At 44.9% G+C, this 25,181-nt stretch overlaps 2 protein-coding genes across 13 annotated transcripts in view; both read right to left on the bottom strand.

Moving 5' to 3' along the window:
* trit1 (tRNA isopentenyltransferase 1) overlaps positions 1–17,287 on the bottom strand; it is a 122,452-nt gene extending 105,165 nt beyond the window's left edge. For 11 of the 12 annotated variants that reach the window (XR_011343605.1, XR_011343606.1, XR_011343604.1 and 8 more), the window contains exons 1-5: positions 17,121–17,287; positions 14,805–14,942; positions 12,898–12,996; positions 12,102–12,274; positions 2,891–3,033 (exon numbers count right to left, since the gene is read on the bottom strand). Coding sequence is in view for 8 of the 12 variants with exons in the window: in XM_069895934.1 (XP_069752035.1) it covers positions 2,891–3,033; positions 12,102–12,274; positions 12,898–12,996; positions 14,805–14,942; positions 17,121–17,258 (691 nt within the window). In the remaining 4 variants the exon portion in view is untranslated. The remainder of the gene's footprint in view (positions 1–2,890; positions 3,034–12,101; positions 12,275–12,897; positions 12,997–14,804; positions 14,943–17,120) is intronic. The other variant, XM_069895935.1, reaches the window with a different exon arrangement.
* Positions 17,288–19,308: 2,021 nt separating this feature from the next.
* col9a2 (procollagen, type IX, alpha 2) overlaps positions 19,309–25,181 on the bottom strand; it is a 98,956-nt gene continuing 93,083 nt past the window's right edge. Inside the window, exon 32 of the mRNA XM_069895928.1 lies at positions 19,309–21,100. Coding sequence (XP_069752029.1) covers positions 20,907–21,100 — 194 coding nt within the window. The 3' untranslated portion in view covers positions 19,309–20,906. The remainder of the gene's footprint in view (positions 21,101–25,181) is intronic.

Genomic DNA, 25,181 nt, shown 5'->3' with positions numbered 1-25,181 from the left:
CGAGAAAGATTAACTAAGTGGTTGGGAATGAGTGTTGAGGTGACAATTAGATCAACATAAATCTTCTAAACTAGTGGATCACACTTAACCAAACATCCAACTTCAGCTAAATCATGTGATCAAATATAGATGGACAATAAATGACAACCATGAAACTCCAAGAGAGTCACAAAAGCCTAAGATTAGCACAACTTTAGGGACAAAATTGCCATCTTTACCTGATGCCATCTGTGCAATACCAAGCATTTCACTGAAATACAGTCTGGATAATAAATGAAGGTCTTTTATCAGTGATAAATAGGATGGAGATGTAATATTCTGATTTTTAAGTTTCACTTCTATCCATTCCATTCGTTTGAGGGAGTTGGGGAATACCAATCTTGTAATTCTTACAATAATGAGATGAAGTCGATTTCCTTATTCATTTCCTTAAAAATGAACTGAGTTAATTATTCAAATTATTTATATACATTTATTTTACATGAGACCTTTATATTTAAATGTGATTATTATGTGCTGTGTATTGTGTGGATACAGAGCCCTCAATAATGTTTGGGACAAAGACACTTTTTTCCTTTATTTGCCCCCGTGCTCCACAGCTCTACATTTGTAATCAAACAATTCACATGTCATTAAAGTGCACATTCCAGATTTGGGTTTGACTATGTAGAAATTACAGCACTTTTTATACATAGTTCCCCCACTTCAGGGAACCTTAATATTTGGGATATTTGGCTTTACAGGTACTGGGTATGTTTAATTGCTTCACTGGTGCAGGTATAAGGGAGCTGGGGTTGCTTCTGAGCTTTTGATCATCTTTGGAGTCTGTAGCTGCCATTTTTCAACACAAGGACCAGGGTCGTGCCCAATGAAAGTCAAAGAAGATGTTATGAGGCTGAGAAACAATAATAAAATAGTAAAGACATCACCAAAACCAAAACCAACATTTTGGAAAAACATCAAGAAGAAAGAGCGGACTGGTGAGCTCAGTCATTGCAAAGGGACTGGTATTCCAAGGAAGACCACCACTGCTGATGGCAGAAGAATTCTTATCAAAGTAGAGAAAATTCCCTAAATGTAGACTGACGGATGAGAAACACTCTTCAGAATTCAGGTGTGGATGTGCCAATGACCACTGTCTGCAGAAGTCTTCATGATCAAAAATACAGAGGCTAAGATGCAAATCACTAGTTAGCCACAGAAAGGATGGTCAGATTACAGTTTGCCAATAAGCATTTATTAGAGCCTGCAGAATCCTGGAAAAAGGTTTCATGGACAGATGAGACCGATTAACCTGTATTAGAGTGATGACAAGAGCAAAATGTGGTGGTGTCAAGAAATTGCACACCACTTTTTCCCATGCTTTGCTGACATCATGTGCAGTACTTTCGCAAGGTATTTACTCTCATCAACCGAAGCTACTTTTTTTTTCCAATTGCCAGCTTCAGTCTAGCAATGTGAACATCTTTGTCACCTGATATACCTAGCTTCCGTCACTTCAGTTTTGCTCTGAGTTCTGCAATCCTCATGCTCTTCAACAGCAATACCAGCAACAGTTGCAGTCATTTTCCCAACTTATTCCATCGTCCGTCGAACTTGAGCACCAAGTATGCACAACACAAGCCAATTCAACAGTCCCCTATGGACTAGCAGCAGTGTTCTAAACTTGCCACAAATACACAGAAAGAGTCCACAGACACAAGCCTAGCACTTCTGATGGCTGCTGTTAACAGCCGAGTTTTCACCACAGCATCCGTCTGTAATATCATTAATTTTCAAGAAATGGCTTTACCAACTCTTCTCATCGATTATAAGTTTCTAATTCTTTTTCTGGCCACTACTCAGGCCGATGGATGTGGATTGCAAACTGCAAAACAATTCCACATTTCTAAGATGGCCACTGTAATTGTTTCAATATCACTCCAGACACAGAGGCATTATTTTCTATCTTCTATGTTCTGTTCCAACAATAATTCTTCGTTGACTAAATACAAAATTTTGTCGACAATACAATAATTTCTGTTGACAATGTAGCAACTTTCTACCTATTCACTTATACAGTCACTTGGAGGCCAAGTTAGGAGTTTGTCTGTGATACATTTTCAATACAAGTTCATTGTATTTAAATCCTTTATTGTTAACATGCAAAACATGTAATCTTCTTTTCTGATATTCTATGTCAGTAGATTATTCACAACAAAACATTCATACAAAAGTTAATGAGGTTTAAACAATGTTCGAATTACACTTAATGATTCGGAAAGTGGTCCACAGAAATTGTCACGCCCTAACTTACCCTTCTTCTGGTTTCCAACTGCCAACATGCCATAGCAAACCTCCTTCTCAGCATGTGCATGCTCCTTTGAGTGGGGCTCTGGCCCTGGCCCCAACTGCTGTGCTGCCAGCGCTCCATGGCACATGTGCTCTGGCAGGCACGCCAGCCCCAGCTGCCACTGCCAAGGCTGAGCCAGTCACGTATGTGCTGCCACACACCAGGTCAGTAAATGGTGTTGGCCCCCACACATGCGCCGATACCCACTCTATCAGTGGGCTCTGCCAACACCCGCGACTGCAACAGATAAGGACCGAGCCTATGGCCCTTATAATTATGGTGCCCTGAAATGAGGGGACTATGTATAAAAAGTGTTATAATTCTGCATGGTCAAACCAAAATTTATACAAATAGCCTTGAATAAAATCTGGAATATGCATTACAATTACATGTAAATTGTTTGATTGCAAATTTAAAACTTTGCACAGGAGCAAATAAAGAAAAAACATCTTTTGTCGAAAACATTATGGAGGTCACTATATGTGTTTGCATCATGTCTGGAGAAACGCTGTTTTGTCTGGTAGTATATGCAGAGTTGGATGATAAACAAACTCTTACCTGGAAGGTCAGCATGTAACCAGAAAATACAGGACTGTGGAAAGCGCAAGGCACCACCAAGGGGTCCACCCCCTTCTTCCTCCCACTGCTGACGCAGAAGCTTGCTGTGGGGAATTCCAGTCTCCTCATAGATTTGGAGGCTCCTGTTCAGGGAAAACCTGTGTTACTGAGATACTGACACAACATACTGCACGCATTTCCATGGACCTGGATACACCGTTATCTGCTGAAACATCTTCACCAACAGTGGAATCCGACGTTAGGTCTGAACTAGAATTTCAAGATGCAACACTGCTGCAGCTACACCAAATGCAATGTGGACGTGGGAGGGACGGGGAGGGGAAACACATCTCCTAGTGCTGCCTGACAGCCCTGTACACATTTAAACTGCCTGCAGAATGGGGCCAAAGTTTATTTGGTCAAAATGTCACCTACATTTGGCACCTCAGACCTTGAGCTCTGAGGAAGCAGAGAAGCAGCACAGGGCACTGAGGAAGGAGTGCACCCAACAGGGAAAGAAATGGGAGCCAGCAGACCAGCTTGAGACTCAGCAGCTGGACTGACCAAAGATAACGTGGTGGGTGTCTGCTCTGGGAATTGGGAATGTGCGGAGTAAGAGTTTTAGAACGAGCCAGTGAGGGGGGGTGACAGATGACAAGCTTGGGTTCACTGCTGGACAGGCAAGAGGCCATGTAGCTACAGAAGTTACAGGAGCACAGGAGGTGGTGACATCCACAGACAGGATGTCTCTGAAGGGTCTCTCTGTTGCTTCTCTATCTCGTCTTCATAGTGGCACCTCTGAGGGCCTTTAAAGGGCACACAAAGGAAAAAGATTTTTGTGCAACACCAGGACTCTGTGATTTTGTCAAGCAATGAATTTGCCACAGTACTAGCAGCATTCCTGACCATTATGCTGCAGTTCTCTCTAGACGCCCAAGCATGGTGTACAGCACCACATTCCCACTCAGAGATCACCACTACATGCCCAGGCATGCAGGCTCCCACCCGACAAACTCCACCTCACCATGGAGTTCAGGAAAGTGGAGGAGATAAGGATCGTCTGGCGCTCAGACACCTGATGGGCCTCTCCGCTGCATATGGTGCCCAAGTCGGCTGGAGGATGGAGGCCATGTGGTGACTAGAGAAGGCCATCTCGGCCGACCACTACCCAGAGCCCCACATTCAGGACTTTACTGCCAATTTGCATGGGGCACGCATCTTCTCCAAGGTCAACCTGGTCCACGAATATCACCAGATTCCCATTCACCCCAGTGGTCTCCAAGACAACCCTCATCACCACATTTGGCCTATTCAAGTTCCTACGGATGCCTTTCGGACTTAAGAATGCTGCACAGACGTTCCAGCGGCTATTGGACTCAATTGGGCATTAATTGGATTTCACCTTCATCTACTTAGATGATGTCCTGATCACCAGCCACTCGCACCAAGGGCATTTGATGTACCTGCACCAACTCTGCCGCCACCTGAGTGAATATTCCCTGGCAATCAATCCTGTGAACTGCCAGTTTGGGCTGTTGGCCATTAATTTCTTTGGGCACTGCATCGACTGGCATAGACTAGTTCCCTTACTGGCAAAAGTCAAGGCCATATGCTAGTTTGCCAGGCCCAGTAAGTCAAGGGCCTACAGCAGCCTGTGGGCATGATCAACCTTTACCACTGATTCCTACCGTCAGCGGCCTGAATCATGAGACCCCTGTTCAGCCAAGGAAATCACCTGGAAAATGGAGTCAGCAGCGGCTTTCGAGCAGGCCAAGGATGCCCTTGCAAACGCCACCCTCCTGGAAAACCCGGGGTGGATATGCCCACGGCTCTCATGGTTGACATTTCCAACACAGCAGTCGCCAATGTGCTGGAACAATTAACTGAAGGTCAGTGGAAACCATTTGTGTTCTTCAGCTGGCAACTGCGAGCCCCAGAACTGAAATACAGAGCCTTCGACAGGGAGCTGCTAGCCCTCTACCTCACCATCCGGCACTTACAGTATTTCTTAGAGGGGCAGAAGTTCATGGTATTCACGGACCACAAACCCCTCACCTTCGCGTTCGCCAAAGTGTCGGATCCATGGTCGGCACGGTAGCAATGCCACCTGTCATACACCTCGGAGCATACCATCATCCTCAAACACATCTCCGGACAAAACAACATCACTGTCTCACACTTCCATCCTCTCAGTGCATTCCCTGTCCCCAGGGTTCACAGTAGCTGGATGAAGAAATGCTGGCCTAAATGCATCGTCTCACACTTATCCGGATTGAACTCCATCTGTCATTATTTTGCCCAACTTTTGTATCCTTCGACAAACTTCAGCTCCTCCAACCTTAGTGTCATCCACAGACTTACTGACCCAAAGAGCAGGGGTCCAAGAACAGATCTCTGTGGAACTCCACTCATCATCAACCTTCAGACAGAATACTTTCCTTCCACTATTATTCTCTGCTTTCTTCATAAAAGCCAATTTTTCATCCACACAGCCAAGGTTCCACTGATCCTGTGCCTCATGACTTTCTGGATGAGTCTCTCATGGCGGACCTTTTCAAAACCTTGTTAAAATCCGTGTAGACCATATCTACCACCCTACCTACCCTCAATTCCTTTTGTTACCTCCTCAAAAAACTCAATTAGGCTCGTGAGGCACGACCTTCCCTTCACAAAGCCATTGTTGACTATCCTTGAGTAGACTGGACTTCTCCAAATGCTCACAGATGCTATCCTTTAGAATCCTCTCCAATAATTTGCCCACCACTGAAGCAAGACTCACTGGTCTATATTATTTTTATAAATAAGGGGACTACATTCTCTAATCCTCAAGCACCTCCCCTGCAGCCAAAAGAGGATTCAAAGATCATCACTACTGACCCAGATAGGTCTTCTTTCACTTCCTACAGCAGCTTGGGGCCTATAGTGCCTGGCCCCGGGGTCTTATCAATCTTGATGTTTTTAATCTTAATCTACAGACTGATCTGCACATAGGCTTGTTCAATTTCGTCCTCACCACGATCAATGTCCTTTTCTCTTGTGAATACTGACAAAACATATTCAGTTAACATTGGGTAATGTGAAAAATGGATGAAGTCTTGAACTTTTTTGTGCTTCACAATGGGAGACTTGTCTCACATGCCAAAGACAGGTGTTAAGGATGCAATGGGAGGTGAGGACTCCAATACTACTGCTATTACTAGAGATAGACAAACCACCTGGTCCAAATGGACTCTATACCATTGTTTTGAAAGAAATGACTGAAGCTATAGTAGATGTGTGTGAAAATTTACAAATATTCTCTGAACTCTAGGCATTCGCAAACAGCCCAATGCCATGCCTCTGTTTAAAAAGATTGTTGGCAGAAAGCAGGTAATCACAGGCCAGTTAGCTTAAAGTTTGTAGTCAGGAAAATGCTTGAAGTTATTAGGAAAAAAATAGTGAGACATCAGATAGAAATTGTTCCACTAGGCAAATGCAGCATTCAGGAGGGGCAGGTCATGTTTGACTAATTTATCACAGACCTTTGAAAATAGAACTCAGATGATAGAGGGTATGCCAGAAGGCATGCCATAAGGTGCTGTATAAGACATATCCATAAGATAAGGATGCATGGAGTTGAGTGAATGTATTAGTATGGATTAATTAACCAATACAAAGCTGAGAGTTGAGACTGAAGGGTGTTCCTCAGGTTAGCAATCAGCGGTGAACGGTGTACCACAGGGGTCAATGCTGGATCCTCAACTGTTCATGGCCTACATTAACAATTTGGAAGAGGGGGCCGAGTGTTTGCTGCCACTAAATTGAGTAGAAAAGCAAATTCTGCAGAAGGTCCACAGTGGCTGCAGAGAGATAAAAGTTAGGTTAAGTGAATGGGCAAGGGTCTGGCAAATGGAGTACAATGTTTGTACATGCAAGTTCATCCTCTGGAAAAAAAATAGATTATTTAAATAGACTAGACTCACTAGAATACAGAATAATAAGAGGGGATCTCATATAAACATTTGATTATGAAAGGGATAAATAAGATAGAGATGGAAAGTTATTTCCATTGATAGGTGAGATGTGAACCAGGGGATATAGCCTCAAGATTCAGGGGGGTAGGAGGAGTCACGTGATGGAGTAGTGGCCGGACGGTGAACTCCAGCCCTCTCCAGAAAAGTCGGGAAAAACAAAGGAAAACACAAAGGCACGGAAATAAAAGTTACAGAAAAGTGAGTATAAAGGTGGAAAGAAGATGGCGACAAAAAAAGAAAAATCGAAAGCAACGGTAAGAAGAGAGGAAGAGAAGACAAAGGAGGAAAAAGGTGAAGGCCTTACCTGTCCGAAGAGGCCCGCTGCGGAGAGAGAAACCCGCTCCCTCAGGTCGGTAAATAATGGACTACAAAAATGGCTCGCAGAGCCGAGTAAAAGTGCGCAACCGCGCATGCGCGACTCCTCGTGCATGCGCGATGCGAATGAAAAAAAACACACCGACGGGAGGGGGGACCAGCTGGGGAGTCGATCTCCACAGCCGGCAACGACAGCTGCAGAACACCTGCAGCAAGAAGAGACCACAGAAGACAACGGAAACAAGAAAGAAGAGAAGGAAAGGGCAACAAAGAAACAACAGATGGTCAACCCAGAGGAAGAAGAAGAGGAAGAGGAAGAGTACAGCGAAATAGAAGAAGAAAAGAAAGGCAAGGTAAAGGATATACTTGCTCTTATTAAAGGATACATGGAGTCATTTAAAGAATGGCAAACACAGGAATTTAAGGATTTAAGAAAAAGAATAAACAACACAGAAGAGAAAATAAATAAAATGGAGATGACCTTAACAGAAATGGGAAAGAAAATGGACAAGATGGAAGAGCGGGCAGTAGCAGCAGAAATGGAGGTAGAGGACTTAAAAAAGAAATTGGAGGAATCTAATAAAAAAACTAGAGAGACACAAGAACTACTAGCTCAAAAAATAGATACAATGGAAAACCATAACAGAAAAAATAACATAAAGATAGTGGGCCTTAAGGAAGATGAAGAAGGCAAGAATATGAGGGAGTTTATAAAAGAGTGGATCCCTAAGACCCTAGGATGTCCAGAACTACAGCAAGAAATGGAAATAGAAAGGGCACGTAGAGTATTGGCCTCTAAACCACAACCACAACAAAAACCAAGATCTATTGTAGTAAAATTCCTAAGATATACTACAAGAGAAAAGGTACTGGAGAAGACAATGGAAAAAGTAAGAGAGGGCAACAAACCACTGGAGTATAAAGGGCAAAAAATCTTCATTTATCCAGATATAAGTTTTGAACTCCTAAAGAAGAGAAAAGAGTTCAATACAGCAAAGGCGATTTTATGGAAGAAAGGGTATAAATTTATACTAAAGCATCCAGCGGTATTGAAAATATTTATTCCAGGACAACAAAACAGACTATTCTCGGATCCAGAAGAAGCACGAAAATTTGCAGAACAATTACAAAAATAGACTGAGGGAGGAAGACGGGTAATGAGAGTTAAAATGATCACGATTGATATATGTATGCGGGTAAAGAGGTATAAGAGTGAATAGAGACAATGTGCATACGTGAATGTATCTGTACTTAGAGGAAAATATAGATAGTATAGACAAGAATTAATAAGGGAAGGTAATGGAATAGAGAGAATAAGGAGGGAATTAAAAGAGTGACCTTTGTGACATATGAAAAGTGAAATCTTTTCTGGGGGAGGCGGGGTGGGGGGAAATAGCGGTCACTGCAAAATCAGTTGACGCTTGCGAGTGGATTCGCAAATCCAAATGGAGAGGGGAGATGTGGTTGTCCGACAAGGGATAAAGGACAACTCAGGAGGTGAAGGGGAGATTGGGGATAAATAAGATAGAAATAGGAGAATAAGGAAAATGTTGGATGGTGTAGGAATGTTGTCTTATAAAGAGTTGAAAATAAGAAAACAGAAATGGAAAAGGAGGAAAGGTAATGATGGAAAAACGGAAAGAGAAGATAAACAAAATATAAAAGGGCTACGCTGAACTATATGTCTTTAAATATTAATGGAATACATAACCAAATTAAAAGGAAGAAACTACTAAATTTAAATGAATAAATGTATTCCATTAGAAAAAATAACATATAGGTTAAGAAATAATATTGAAATATTCGAACAAGTATAGGAGCCTTACATTAAATACAATAGCGAAAACCTACCGGGGACAAACATTACCTAAGTTGATGGAAGGAGAAGGAAAGAAAAGAATGGACTCAGTAGAATTTCTGGTGTAATTTTGTTGAATGACAACATTGTCTGACTGGCTTAATGCAACCTAGATTGTATACCTAAAATGGATGAGGGGGGGGGGTGGGGGGGTGGTTTGGGAGGAAAGGGGGGGGGAGAAAAAGTCACTGTATATGTGTGAAAAAGAAATAGTGTATATCATGGCTAATGTGATTTATGGTGTGAAAAATAAAAAAATTTAAAAAAAAAAGATTCAGGGGGGTAAATTTAGGACAAAGATAAGAAGGACTGCTTTTCCCAGAGTAGTGAATCTGAGAAATTCTCTTCCCAAGGAACCAGTGGATACTGCCTCATTAAATGTTTACAACATGGTTTGACATATTTTTGTGTAGTACATGAATTAAGCATCATGGGGAAAAGGCAAGTAGGTGCTGAGTACATTTGCAGATCAACCATGATCTTATTACTCAATGGGCTAGATGGTCTCTCTTGGTTCTATTTTTTTTAAAATGTGCTTTGATGTGGCGAGAAGAGTTCAAACTTTTCATTACAGACTTGAAGGAACAGCTGTCATTTCAAGGTGAACAGTGATGTGCCCTGCAGGTGTAGAGTTGGTGGCTTGCATTAAAAGTGTAGGAAGAGAGAATGGGTGAGGACAAGGCAATCAAAGCAGGTCAGGCAGGTATTGCAGGATCCCATCGAGTAAATTAAATCACCATGTCACAATAACATTCCACTCAAAACAGGACTGAAAATGGATAATAAAAACAGAATGGAGGGATCAGGCAGCATTATCAATCGTTTACAAAATGTGCCAAATGTTTCAGAAACAAGGCAAAGACAAGTCTATGCAAATATGGAAGGAGTAGGAATGTGTGAGGCTTGTGGACAGTGATATTATGGATTAACAAAAATATTTCAACACTTGAAAGACAAATTTTCTTTGAGGTGCCGATGATAAACAACATGACTAGAATTAACAAACAAATTCAAACAGATTCAAACTAGAGGACATGGTTTAAGATTGAAGGGGGAAAATTATAAGGGGAATATGAGGGGAAATTTCTTTACGCGAAGGGTGGTGGGGATGTGGAATGAACTTCCGGCAGACGTGGTCGAGGCGGGATCATTGGTTACATTTAAGGAAAGACTGGATCGTTACATGGATAGGAGGGGACTGGAGGGGTATGGACCGGGTGCTGGTCAGTGGGACTAGGAGGGTGGGGATTTGCTACGGCATGGACTAGTAGGGCCGAACTGGCCTGTTCTGTGCTGTAAGTGGTTATATGGTTATATTATTGTTCCGATGTTGCATTTTCCTAACCAGAGAAATTGCAGGGGAAATCGAGAGGTACAAGATCAATAAAAAAGTAATTAGGGACCTCAACTAACCCAAGAGATTCATAAACAATAAAATAAAGGGTGAAGAGGAGGAAGTATTTCTGAATTGTATTCTGGAAAACTCTCACTCTACAGTTCTGCCTTAGTGAAGGAGAGATTCCTGGTTCTAGAGAACAGGAGCAAGTGCCAATGGAGAAGCAAGTGGGGAACAGAGATCTAAGTACTACACTATTATTTTTTTAAAAACTTAAGACATGCAGCATGGTAACCAGCCCTTTCAGCCCACAAACTCACGCTGCCCAATTACACTCAATTAACCTCCACCCCCCGGTACATTTTGAATGGTGGGGGGAAACCAGAGCCCCCGGGGAAAACCCACGCAGAATGTCCAAACTCCTTACAGACAGCGTGGGATTCGAACCAAGTCCCGATTGCTGTCGCTGTAACACCGTTGCACTACCTGCACCTCTCTCACTACACTAACCATGCGCCCTCAGTACAATCTCAATTAACTACTTTTGTGCAATCTAAAACAATTTGATTTGGCTGGAAATTGAACATTGAAGAATGACAGATAAAAACATAATCGAACAAAGCACCTGAACCATGTTTCAGAAGAAACCCTCGATAAATTCCCACCACAGCAAATAAATCATTGGTGCTGGAAATGCAGTTCATAGTGAAACAGAGAAAGGGAATCATTATAAAAGTTAAAACCAGAAGAAATGAAAAGTCAGAGGATATTTTTTTCAACTAAAATTAGAGTCCACAGAAGGTAAGGGATTGATCCTAATTTTAAGGAAGATCCTCAGGACATAAAAAGTACAACTGCTAATTTTGTTATACACATTTACAAGAATACATTTTTGCTATATTGCTGAAGTTTTAAATTTACTGATGTCTGTAAAAAAAAACCCCTCTTTGTAACACAGGGAAGGCCAGCATCAGGATGCAGAGCAGACAAATTTATAAAATCAGATATGTATCTCAATGCCAACATGTATACAAAGGCACAGAATCCTGCATCCGGACACAAAGAAAACCAATTTACAAAGTCTAACACTGTCCAAGCACGTAACTCGTGAAGCTAAACAACAATCAGAACAAAGGAGCCACATTAATGCTACACTCTTGACTTCACTGTGCATTATCTACAGCAGTGGTTCTCAACCTACACCTATATAGTTCCCTCGATTTAACTGTGCCAGGTACATTGGTATGAGGTTAACTAACATCTTTCATGACCTAAGTACATCTCATAAAGGATTACAACCAAGACCATAGTTCCAGGTTGTAATTCAGTTAGTAAAGGTTCACAAATAACGTAACGATGACTATTTTGTGACCTGCTCACAAGGGGAACTCTTCAGCTCTTTGACATCTACTTAACATAATGTATCTTCCAAAAGACACCACTTCTATCAGCTATTGGAACAGCAACCAGAATGACGATCCTCAAGTTTCTGGAGCAGAGCTTGATTCCAAGCTTTAACTTGATTTACACCTGACACTTTCACCTCGTCTTGTAGTTTATGTTTCACACACAAGTTCCCATCCATGGATAATCCACGAGGTGTGGACTATCAAATTACGTACTGGTCAGTGTATGCCATCTGATGAGTAATTAGTACTTGGGACCATAACTGCCACTCGTGAAGCCAACCTTGCCACCTTCCGTTTATCATGTGGATGCAATTTTTCTGCCATTTCAGGGTCAACTTCAACCAGTCGCGTGTACAGCACTTGGAAGTCCAGTTTTTCCAGTTCTTCTTTCCTGCCAGCAGATGATGTTTGAGTCACAACTGCTTCATCTATAGCAGAGCAAACCTTGCCTTCCTACAGCAGAGAGAAGGACAAATTAAACCCACCAAGTGAAGGAGTGCCAGAAATGAATTAACAGCTGGTCACTAGTGCAAATGTCACAGAGTGAAGCCATCGATCCAGAATCAGAGGGATAGGAATTTGAGATTTGTACTTTCTCTGGTTTAGCAGTGTCAGTCATTTCAATTGACCACCTCTACTGGCATTCACTCACATTACCTTCCAGAGATAAGAGCACAATGCAGGGAAATTACACCAGAAGGCTGTAAATCTTCAAACATTTCAAAAGGCATATTGAACAACTGATTTAAAAACTGAAAATGGATTAAGCTACATTTTTTATTTTCTGACATCATCTGAAAATTATTGGCCTCATCTAATTCTGTTTGGCTTTTGCATAACAAAATTAATATGCTACATTTCCCGACGTCGATCATCCTGCTCGATTTGGCATTGCCATTTACCAATGGCACATCTCTCTCTGAAGTCCCCATCTTTTAACTGAACAGTGGCACACCTCACCAAACTTCGCCAACTGTGCCACATAACATTCTGTTGTATTTTCAGTTAGCACCCCTGTCCCCATCGATTTACAGTGGACGAGCAGTCATGATGCCGAGTGATAGCCTGCACTGTACCTTTGTGTCCACCAGCACCTTCCACAGCAGCGATTCAATGTAATAATTGGTTCCACCAACAATGATTGGGATCTTTTCTCGGTCAATTATATCTTTGATGTGGAAAGTTAATGGAAAGTTTGACTAATTAAAACTTGATGACCGGACTTAACTTAAACATTGGAAGCTACATGACTCAACTCACACAGACTTGTTCAGATCTGCACCATAATCTATCAAATCCAGGAATACTTGAAATAATCCAGTGCTGAAGACACACACAGTGACAAACCCTAGTCCAGAGATTTCACTATGACCAAGTTTCTTAAATTCCTTTCGACACAGATAAGTGCTTTTTGAAATGCATGTGCGTGCAATTTAGGAAAGTTAGCAGTAAATAGACAAGCCCAAATCTAATAATGTGCAGATAGTCTGGTTTACTTAAATAATGGGTCATTGAATTAAATTTTGTCCAAAACACTGGAAAACACCTCTCTTCAAAATAATACCACAGGAACTTGTAGGTTCACCTGTCAGGTAATTGGGGCACTGCATCCAAAAGGTGTCACTACAAGTGTTGCACTGAAGCAGTGAGGTTTCTGCAGCATAACTTTTGGCTGGAATCCCAGGTGCTACAACGGGCTCCCATTCCATAAGAGCTGCTTTCTTTCACCATTGATGTAAAACAGAGGGTGAATTTAGTTCCGAACTAATACTTTCAAGAACATAGCATGACAAATCCATATTTGAACATGCACAGGTTTTCTGAGAACATCTGGCCTTACCTCACCAACACACTCTCCTCCATTATCTTGGATTTGTAACACCATCTGACACCAAATGAGTAGAGATCGTCCCCTATTACAGGTAAACGATCCTTTATCCGGAAACCTTGTGTTCCAAATTTCAGATTTTTCCGGATTTCAGAAAGCCAGATTTAAGCCCACCCGAATTGTGCTGCCATATCCACCCTCACCTCCTTCCAGTCGCCCTGCAGGCCGTCCCCCCCATCGCCCACCTGACTCGTGCTGCCGATCTTCCCCCTTGGCCGACCGACTCGCGCTGCCGGTCTCTCTTCCCCCACCCGCCCAACTCACACTGCCACCTCTCTCCCCACTTGCCAGATTTTGGAGCGTTCTGGATTTTAGATGTCCAGATAAAGGATCGTGTACCTGTAAATATTCACAAAAATCACGCTCAATGTATTTGCTTCCTGTCAAAAACTCACGGTCCATCTGTTACAATGGATTATCTTTAAACTAAATATTGAGAAAACGGAACACAAGGTATTTGAACCCAAGCACAAAGCCTCTCCCATCTCCTTGGCAACTGTGGTAGCAAATCAAATTATTTACTGGAATGTTCTGTGTCTGACCTAAAGGAGAGTTTCTTAGCTACATATCTGCACCATAACCAAACCACCTCCAATAAGGCACATTGCCATTTTCACCTGAGCTTATTTCTAAATATACACATCTAACTTCCCTCCAGATGTGATGATATCAGTGTTCACCACCTTCAATAAAGGAGTCTATATCCCAAACTCTGCAGTCTATAACTTCACCCCTGATCAATAATGAGTCCTGGTACAATAACAATGTTTTAAAATCCTCCTATTTCCACAACCTCACTAGGATATTACTAATATTTCAAAAAAACAAAAATGACCATCTTCAGAAATGGTGCCTCCAAATGTCAAAGTCCTCTAATTCCCTCTCAAAATCATTCAACTTCCACCTTACAGCTTCTGAAACATCCATCAAAATTTACCACAATTTATTGACAACCTAGTGCAGCATTCCATGTGGAACCTTAAAGAATATAAAGTAACGTGGTGCCTTGAATGTGCTATACAAATGCACTTCCTCAGCGTGCTGCCTGAAATCACAATATGTCCATTCCCCAAACACATACAGGAGTAAGGATATTATAGAAAGAGCCTTATTTCTGAAATCCACCACTGAATAGGAGACCAGAGGATCGAGGAAGCTGATCATGTGATGAGTGCAGAGTTGCTGCTCTTCAGCTGACACCTTATTCGTGATGATGTCCAAACCTTTGTAAACCTGACAAGACAAAGGAGATGATTGTGAACTTCGGAGGGATGAAGGTTGACCACTCTCCACTGCACATCGTGGCTCTGCTGTGGAGAGAGTGGCGAGTACAAAGTTCCTTAGTGAGAACATAAAGGACATATCCTTGATCCGCACAGTCAGGAAAGGGTCAGCAGTACCTACATTTCCGAGAGGTTGAGAAGGGCAAGGCTACGGAGGGAAGATCTTGACAACATTTACAGGATCACAGTTCCTTCAACCCCATCATATCTGCACTCAGAATGAGATCTTCCATTTCAGAACATCCAAAATGTTTTCTTCTTTCAAAAAAGATGCCTTCTCCCTCCTACTGCCATCAACTCAGCCCTTCAATCCTTATCTTTTCCATTTCCTGCACATCTGTCCCTAGATGGAACAAGGACAGGATTCCCTTTATCACCCCACCAGCCTCCGATATCCCCCAAATTTTCCACCACCTACAAAAGGATCCCACCACCAGACAAATCTTCCCCTCTCCTCTTCGTTTTCCTCAGGGACAACTCTCTCCAGGGATTTGTTGTCCACCTATCCTTTTCCTCTAATCAATCCATTCGTAGCTACCCCCACACCTCTTTCTAAATAGTCCTTCCAAGTTGAGCCACATTTTACTTGTTAGTTGGCAGGGTCATTTCCTGCATTGAATGCTCCCATTGAGGCCTCTACATCAGAGAATGGAACATCACTTCATTGAGTGCCTTCGCTCTGTCTGCTGCAAAAAAGCTGACCTTCCTGTGGCCATACATTTTAATTCCACAAATCGTGGCTACCCTGACGTGTTTATCCATGGCCTCTTGACCTTGCCAAACCGAGGCTACCACAGATTGAAGGAACAACACCTAACTAACAATCTGCCTGGGCATTCCCCAGCCAGGTGGCATCGCCAATTACTTCTCCAGTCTCTATTAAACCCCTCCCCAAAGTCCCCTTTTATACAAGTCCCCACCCCTTCCCTCTCCATTTAGAGAGCTATTCCCTGCTATCATTTCTCAACGTTTTTCTCTTCGACCCTCCCATGCACATCCACCTATATGGCCACTTCCCTGTTCGCCTGTACTCGTCCCCTGCTGCTTCCTCCCTCCACCCCCTGCATTTTAATTCAGACACCGGCCTGCTCTTTGCTCTTATCTTGGAGGTCTCTCACCTGAACCCTTTATTTCCTATGGATTCTGCGAGATGTGCCTTGTTCTACAATCAAGAGCCTCTGCAGGTTCCCCTGTTTGACGGTGGGTATTACAGACTGGTCTGGAGCATCACTCCACACATGCCCATTGTGCAGCTTTAACCCCCCCCACCAAGACAATCACTGGCCTCTTTCAATTCCTAAATACGACCCCTCACCCTTTAACCCTCACATTTTCTCAAGGCCAATAACAATTTCAACCGTTAACACCCACAGCTCAGGGCCAGACCCTCCTGGTGGATCAGACAGCCCCTCCCCCCCTCCTCTCCCCCCCCTCCTCCCTCCTCACCTCCTCCCCCCCTCCCCCTCCCCCCCCTCCTCCCTCCTCCCCCCCCTCCCCCCTCTCCCCCTCCCCCTCCTCCACCCCTCTCCCCCTCCCCCTCCCTCCCCTCCCCCTCCCCCCCTCCCCCTCCCCCCCTCCCCCTCCCCCCCCCCTCCCCTCCCCCTCCCCCTCCCTCCCCTCCCCCTCCCCCCCTCCTCCCTCCTCCCCCCCCTCCCCCCCTCCTCCCCCTCCCCCATCCCCCTCCTCCCCCTTCCCCCTCCTCCCCCCTCTCCCCCCCTCCCCCCCCCTCCTCCCCCTCCCCCCCCTCCCCCCCTCCCCCCCCCTCCTCCCCCTCCCCCATCCCCCTCCTCCCCCTTCCCCCTCCTCCCCCCTTCTCCCCCCCTCCCCCCCCCTCCTCCCCCTCCCTCCCTCCCCCTCCCCCCCTCCTCCCTCCTCCCCTCCTCCCCCCTCCCCCTCCTCCCCCCCCCTCCCCCCCCCTCTCCCCCCCTCCTCCCCCTCCCCCATCCCCCTCCTCCCCCCTTCCCCCTCCTCCCCCCTTCTCCCCCCCTCCCCCCCCCTCCTCCCCCTCCCCCCCCTCCTCTCCCTCCCCCATCCCCCTCCTCCCCCCTTCCCCCTCCCCCCCCCTCCCCCTCCCCCTCCCCCCCCCTCCCCCCCCCCCTCCTCCCCCCCCTCCTCCCCCCCGCGGGACCTGCATGGAATCAGCGCTGACGATCTCCCCGTGGAGCCTGCGGCCTAATTCCAGCGCCAGCCGCGACTTCCCTGTTCCGGTGGCACCGAGAATCACCACCAAGGGCAGCGAACGGCCCAGCGGCTGCAGCGCCGCCATGACGAGGGCACGGGCGGGAGGCCCGGATGTGGGGCAGGGGGGGGGGGGGGGCTGTCGGGAGGGCGTGGCCATCGGGGGCGTGGCCATCGGGGGCGGGGCCATCTGCGAGCAGGAAAGGGAGTGTTGATTCAAGACCTTGGGGCCAATCGGCCCATCGGGTCTGCTGTGCCATTGAATCATGGGTAGAAGGGGTCCTTTTCAGACAATATCCCTGTAGATCCTGTCAATGGGGCTATGGGGGGAGACCCCAGTGATCCTCTCGGACACTCCACTGGAACATCATGTCATTTCACAGGGTCCCCCCTTATGCAAGTTTACTTCGACCATAGGAAGTAGGAACAGGGGCGGCCAGAAATGGCCCATCGAGCCTGCTCCGCCATTCGATACCATCATGGCTGATCTAGTTTATGACCTAACTCCACCGACCTGCCTTCTCCCCATATCCCCTTGCTCTTTCCATGGCAGGACTGCATTTAGCAAAATTGGAGAAAGATAGGCCATTGGCACATTGTGGTGTGCTAGCTTTCCACACAGAGTTCCATGGAAGCAGACTCTTCAGCCCAACTTGTCCCTGCTGTCAAAGTTGTCTACCTAAACTCATCCCAGTTTCCTGTGTTTGGCCCAAAACCCTCTTGCAATCAAGCTTCCTATTCCCAGTCCTGAATCTGTTTTGTGAAATACTCCTTCAAAGTGAAGCAACACTTCACCTCTGAATCTGCAGGGGTCATTGACTGCAACCAGTGCTCCTGTTGTGCCCTCCTCTACATTAGAGAGACTGGGAGATCACTTCGTTGATCACTCTGCTCTGTCCGCTGCCACAAGGATCTCTCAGTAACCAACCACTTCAATTCTACACACCGTGGCCACACTGCCATGCCTATCGAGCCCACCTGCAAATTGGAGGAACACCTTATATTTCAATTCAGCCGTCTCTGCCTCGATGGCATCAATATCAACCTGCAATTTCGTTAACACCCTCCAATGTCACGCTTTCTCTACCCATTTATCTCCTTTCCTCCAGCTCCCCAACCCCTTCCTTTTTCACATCAGAGATCGACCCTTCTTAACCTTTTGACCTCTCCCCCTACCATTTCTCAGCTTTTCCCTTCCCACCTGTGTCTGCCTATGTCCTCCCAAGCTCCTCCCCCCATTCCCATTCCTCTTCCTACCACCCCCACCCCCCCCCCCCACACCTGACAAAAGCTTTACTTCTGTTGGATGCTGGGTGGCCTGACAAGTTCCTTCAGCAGCGTTTGTGTGTCGAAGCTGTGCTGGGACTTGTTTGGAGCAGTGATTCTCAGCCATCTTTTTCATCCACCAACTGCCCCAAGTATAGCTTCACTTACCTCAGATAACCAGGTGAGGAGGAGGGATGACAAGTTCAAGCCAATTCCCAGAACTCCAACAGTCATATTATTTTTGTTTAATGGGCAACCTTTTTTCACACATTACTTGGAGATTCTATCAGTCATATTTGATATAACCATGGACCATCTGTAACAAACTCACAGGCCACCGTGTCCGTGGACCACAGCTTGAGAAAGTCCGGTTATCAGAATTTTGAGGCAATGTTTGAAGGAAGACCAAGAAATGACGCAAATCCCTTAGAATCAGTGTTTCAAGGTTAAATCAGGAATTGTTTAAAGATTTCCAATGTTAACTTCATCCCAGCCCCAATCTAGAAGTTCTCTCCAAATAAAGAGGGAGAAATCACCACTCAACAGCCTCTCTTCAGCTCTGTAATTTTATGTACACATTTATTGACAGTAAAAGGCATAAAATTAAAACAAAATAACCAAGAAAAGTCAAAAGCAAAGTGAGTGCAGAGTCCAGGTATAAGTTTCCAGCACAGGGTCCAAATGCAAGGTCAGAGTGCACAAGTCAAATGCAAGGTGCAGCTCTGAGGACAAAGTCCACGTGAAGGGAGCCCAGAGCGCAGCGACCTCCCTTCTCCTCCTCTCCCCCAACCCCCCCCACCATCGGACCTGAACACCAGCCTGGAGTGCAGTGTTAGCATTGGGTCTTCCGCAGGTGACAGAAAAACATGGTCTTTTACAAAATGTCCGTTTTATTGGATGGTGCTCCAGTACAATGAGAGACAAACACATGGTCTTTACAGTTGCACAAGATTTAAAACATAATAAATTAAAGATGTTAATGAAGTTAATCAGTGGGCTTTATTTTGGGGACAATGACTATGTTATTCAGTGGCTTCAAAAATTTTCCAGGCACCTAATTGTGTGGTGAAATAACCCATTGATTAAAGTCATTACCACAGGGTCCTCAGGCTGTTGTTTGCTTAATTGCTTTGTGGAACAGGCTATTCCTGTAAACTGCACTATATACACTGATGGAGGAAGATGCCATGCCAATTGGATTAGTTTGCTGCCACGTGCAGGGCTTTCTCTGAATTGGTAAGACTTGGAGGGGAGTTTATACAAAGCTGTCCCAACAGAAACACAAACTACGTGTTAGAAGGAGTGTTTCCGACATTGCTCAATGTGATTTACTGCACTCACTCTCTGAAAGACTAGGCCTGTCTCGGATCCTATTTCACCTCAGTGACAGCAAAATGCCAACCAAAAATAGAAGCCCAAAACCCACTGAGAATATCCAGGTGGATCAAAGGGAAAAAAGCAGATAAATGTTTCTTAATCCTTCAGAGAGCGAGCCTTTGGGTCAGCAGATGTACACTCTGGGACTGGGGTAGGACAGTACAGTGCTCAAACCTCATTGTTGACAGGTCCATTGTGTGACCAGAGCGGTCTCAGGATGTTGGCATTCGCAGGGTTTTATGGTGTCAACTATCCACCCTCTTATCAGATGGGCAATGAAATCCCAATGGAGCATGAAGACGCAACAGTCGGCTCCATGCTGAGACAACAACAACCAGAGTAGGTTCCCTCATCATGCTGCTCGACCGTTCGGGCATGTTGAATTTCCAACCCTCGTGGTTTGTTCACTTCTTCATCTCATCGGCGAAGCTGCATGTGGAATTCCAGCTGGCGTGGACCACAGAAGACAGGAGCTCTCTGCAGTAAACCAACCTCCATCAGATAGCGCCAAGAAACATGTCTGTTGAAGTCCATCTGAGACCAGTGTGGTCTCAGAAGACTTCAACAATAGGCTGGCTCTCTGCACTTGTCCGGAGCAGAAAACTAGGTGGGGCCTTCAATAACATTTATCCAGTAACTACAATTAAATTGAACTCTATACATTAACAAAGACTGCAGCACTTACTAGATTTACACACAGGATTGATGCAAGCTCACATCACCAGAACATTGCCTAATAGTTTGTCTTATTCATTTAAAAATAATTAAACCAAATAAAAATTTACGAACCAATGTACATCAACCTCTGCTCAAATAAACATACCAATGCAAAACTTTTTTTTTAAACTCCATTATTTTCATTTAATCTGAAAAGCAAAATTTCGTGTTTATTTTTTTAAATTTCCTCTGTATTTTTTTTTTAAATATAAAACACACCAAATATTTTAAGTCAGTTCAGTCTTCAAGAAACTCCTTGCACTGGGGTTGATTCCTGGTTGTCTCCATTTCCTCTCCCTCCCCCTTTTCCCTCTCTTCAGTGCATGCGGCAGTTGCTGGACAGTTGTTTGGCCGCACGCTGGTCGTCAGGAACAGTTCATGGACCCTTGTAGTCAGGTCCCCCACCTGAGGCCAGGTATGCTGATGCCCCTAAGCAAGCAGCAGCTTCACAGAATCCAGGAATACCAGGGGCTCCAGGTAATCCAGGGCGACCAGGTTGCCCAGGCACTCCTTGCACACCCACTTCACCACGTCTACCATCGATACTCCGCCCCGGCATTCCTGGGGGTCCTGAAGAGAGAAAAAAGAACATGCATTCACTTTCATACTTCTCATTGATTCTTGACTACCATCAGAAAGGAGGTGCATAAAAAACCAGGGCCACTAGGCTAGGAATTAGCTTCTTCCTGCAGGAGTAAACCATGAAAGTTCAGACACAGTTAAAATAAAACAATGCTGGAGAAATTCAGCAGGTTAAACAGTGAACTTTATAACATCCAACCACCTGACATATCGTTCCCTCTCTATTGTCCACAGAGACCACACCCTCCGTGCCTCCCTCATCCACTGATCGCTTCCCATTAATTGGCCCCTTAACGCCTTCCCCTGCGGCCGCAGGAAGTGTCACACTTGCGCCCACACCTCCTCCCTCACCACCATTGCAACCCTAGACAGTCCTTCCAAGGGAAGCAGCACTTCACTTGTGTCCATGGAATCATCTGCTGCATCCATTGCTCGCTTTGTTGTCTTCTCTACATCGGAGAGACTGGAAGATCGCTTCGCTGAGCACCACTGGCAGGGACCTCCCAGTGGTCAACCCTTTCAATTCTGCACCCCACTCCCATGCTGATGTGCCTGTCCCTGGCCCCACGCACTGTCAAACCAAGACCACCCGTAAATTGGAGGAGCAACACCTAATTTTCCATCTGGGCCCTCTCCAGCCGTATAGCATTAACATCAACTTGTCTGGTTTCTGCTTGCCCACTCCCTCTTCTTCCTCTCTCTTCTCCACCCCCTTCCATTCACAGAACTAACCTCCCTACCCTTGTTTGCTGGTGTGTCCTCCCTCCCTTATCCACCTCTAACCTCCTGCCTGTGGAACTGTGCTTCTCCCCCGACCATTTTGTTTGGGTGCCTGCCGACAGACCTTGATGAAGGGCTTAAGCTCGAAAAGTACTTTGCTCCATAAAGTACATTGGGTTTTTATTTCTTCCCGCAGATTGTGAGATTGATGAGCGACATCCTGTTATCAAGTAAATCATTCCAAAATATCTGTATATATTTATTTTAAATCACACTGTGGTCTGGAGAAACACTGTGTCATCTGCTTTTACCTGTACAGTCAGGTGATAATGAACTTCAGTGGCTTTTGAGTCACAGACCAAGCAGAGTTCAAACCGAAACAAGGGAGACACATGGAGAGCAGGTTTTGGATCAATTATATTTTAAAAATTTATAAATACAGAATGGTAACAGGCCCGCACCGTCCAAATACACTCATGTGCCCAATTAACCTACATACATCTTTGGAAGATGGGAAGAAATCAGAACACTCACTGAAAACCATGGAGACACAGGGAGGATGTACAAACTCCTTACAGACAGAGGGGGATATGAAACATGGTTGCAGCGCTGCCATCATGTGGAGCTGACCACTATACTAACTGTACCTCCCTTTGTACAGACAATATTTGGAAAGTGGCCGAAAACCCACTCATTCCTCTTTAATCGATCATTTGAAACATCTTTGATTCACAAAATAAACCATGAAAATGTGTTTGAAGTCAAAAAGCAGATGGTGGAACAATATATTAAAAAAAAGTGCTGGAAAAGCAGTCAGTAGGTCAGGATCCGTCGAGGTGTCTGTGCCCATTTCAGGTCGTGATACTGCATCTGGAGTGAGAACTGTCACGGTGATATTGTGGTGCAAAGAGGGCTGGGGGAGGTGGTCAGTGAACCCAGGTGAAGTGGGAAGGAGGGTGGGACCATGGGAGGAGAAGGAATGATGGGCACATAGAATCTGGTAGAGGAGGGGATGGGAAAGGTGAGTAAGGTGAACATGGAAAATTCAATGTTCATATCACGAAGAAAACGTGTTTAATTTGAGTCAAGGAACAACCCTTTCATCAACAGATGTTTCATTATCCTGGCGCTTCATTTAACAGAGAATACATCAGAGCCAAGAATGAGAGCACAAGTGGAATCAATGTGAAAAGGGCTCATTGTGCCCAGACACATGCAGTCAGTCAATGACCATAAATTCCCACAGTGCAGGATAATGCTCCCTGCAAAATTGAATATTAGCCATTTCCTTAAATGCACACAAGGAAAAGGGCATTGAGCCAAGGTGCAGGTACTAGTTCTACCATCACAGGCCAGAGGAATGTTCCCTTCATCTTACAGGGCAGCACGGTTCGTGCAACACTTTTACACCACTAGAGACCCCAGTTTGAATCTGTCACTATTTGTAAGGAGTTCAGAACATAGATATGGAGCAGTACAGCACAGCGCAGGCCCTTCAGCCCATGATTTTGTACCTGCTGATAGAAACTTACTCAACGAATTAAACATTCCCTACCTTGCACCCACAACCCTCCATTTTTCTTGTATCAATGTGTCTGTCTGAGTCCTTTATTGTATCAGCCTCCACCACCCCTGACTGCATTACAAGCACCTACTACTCTCTGTGTAAAAAAAAAAACCTTACCCCTGACATCTCCCTTAAACTTCCCTCCCTACACCTTGTACACATGTCCTCTGGTGTTTGCTACCCTTGCCCTGGGGACAAGGAGCTGGCCGTCCACCCTATCTATGCCTCTCACAATCTTATAGACCTCCATTAAGTCATCTTTCATTCTTCTTCGCTCTGACCTTGCCTCATAAGACATGTTCTCTAACCAAACATCATCCTTGTAAATCACCTCTGCACCCACTCCTGAGGTTCCACATCCTTCCTCTAATGAGGCAACTGGAAATGAACACTGAAACTAACATCAACCACACGAGACAGAGTGCAAGTTAAACGCTAGTTTTAATAGACTAATATATACAGCTAGGTCTTGCCTCTGTGGAAGCCTTGGGAGGAGCCTAGCTCCGGTTGGCTTTATATACAAGGTCGTCAAGTCAGCACTTGGGTGAACTAGTGGTGTAATAGCATATCACCACAAACAATATTTCAAGTGTTATTGAGCTGCAATATTATCTCTTGACTCTTGAATTAATTCCCCCAACTAATAAAGGCCAGCATACTATAACCCTTCTTAACTACTTTGTCAACCTGTATGGCAACCTTGAGAGAGCTATGGATATGGACCCCAAGGTTCCTCTGTCTTTCCACACTTTTAGGAATCCTGCCATTAACCCTGTACTCAGCCTTCAGGTTTGACCTTCCAAAATGCATCACCTCACACTTATCCAGACTGAACGCCTTCTGCCATTTTCTGCCCAACTCTGCATCCTGTCTATATCCTGTTGTAACCTACAACAACCTCCAACACTATCCACAACTTTTCCAACCTTCGTGTCATCTGAAAACTTACTGACCCATCATTCTACTTCATTCATTTATAGATATAAAAAAAATCACAGAGCAGGGGTTGCAAAACAGATCCATACGGAACTCCACTAGTTACTGACCTCCAGTTCCATCTACACTCTGCTTTCTACAGGCCAGCCAATTCTGAATCCACACAGCCATGGATCCCATATCTCATGACTTTCTGAATGAGTCCTCCATGGGGGAACCTTGTGAAATGTCTTAGTAAAATCCATCTACACCACATATACCACCCTACCTTCATCAATGTCTTTTGTTACTTCCTCAGAAAACTCAATTAGGGTTGTGAGGCTCAACCTCTATCCCTCTCAAAGCAGTGCTGACCATCTTTGAGAAGATGGTACTTCTCTAAATGCTCCCAAATCCTCTCCGACAGTTTGCCCATCATTGACACAAGGACCCAATGGCCTACCTACAATTGGATGACATGTTTTCAATCTCCAATCCTCTGGAAAGCCTCTATCCTCAAAGCCCCCACTTCCCCCCCCCCCCCCACAACCACCCAGGCCATGCCCTCTTCACTCTGTTACCATCGGAAAAAAGGTGCAGGAGCCTAAAGATGAGCACTCAGCGGGACAAGGACACCTTCTTCTCCGCTGCCATCAGATTCCCGAATAATCAGTGAACCAGACAGTGCCTGACTTCTCAGGCACTGTTATTTTTATTATTATTTATTAGAAATGTTGTAAGATGGTTATAATACGAATGTTCGCACTGTGGCGTGGCCACAAAACACTGAATTTCAGACTTGTTCATGACAGTGAATCTGATTCTGGTGCCTCCCCTGTGGCCAGGAAGGACACAAAGATCATTGCC

The sequence above is a fragment of the Narcine bancroftii genome, chromosome 8 (assembly GCF_036971445.1).
Source record: "Narcine bancroftii isolate sNarBan1 chromosome 8, sNarBan1.hap1, whole genome shotgun sequence".
Taxonomy (NCBI): Eukaryota; Metazoa; Chordata; class Chondrichthyes; order Torpediniformes; family Narcinidae; genus Narcine; species Narcine bancroftii.
This window is presented reverse-complemented; position numbering and strand designations above follow the sequence as displayed.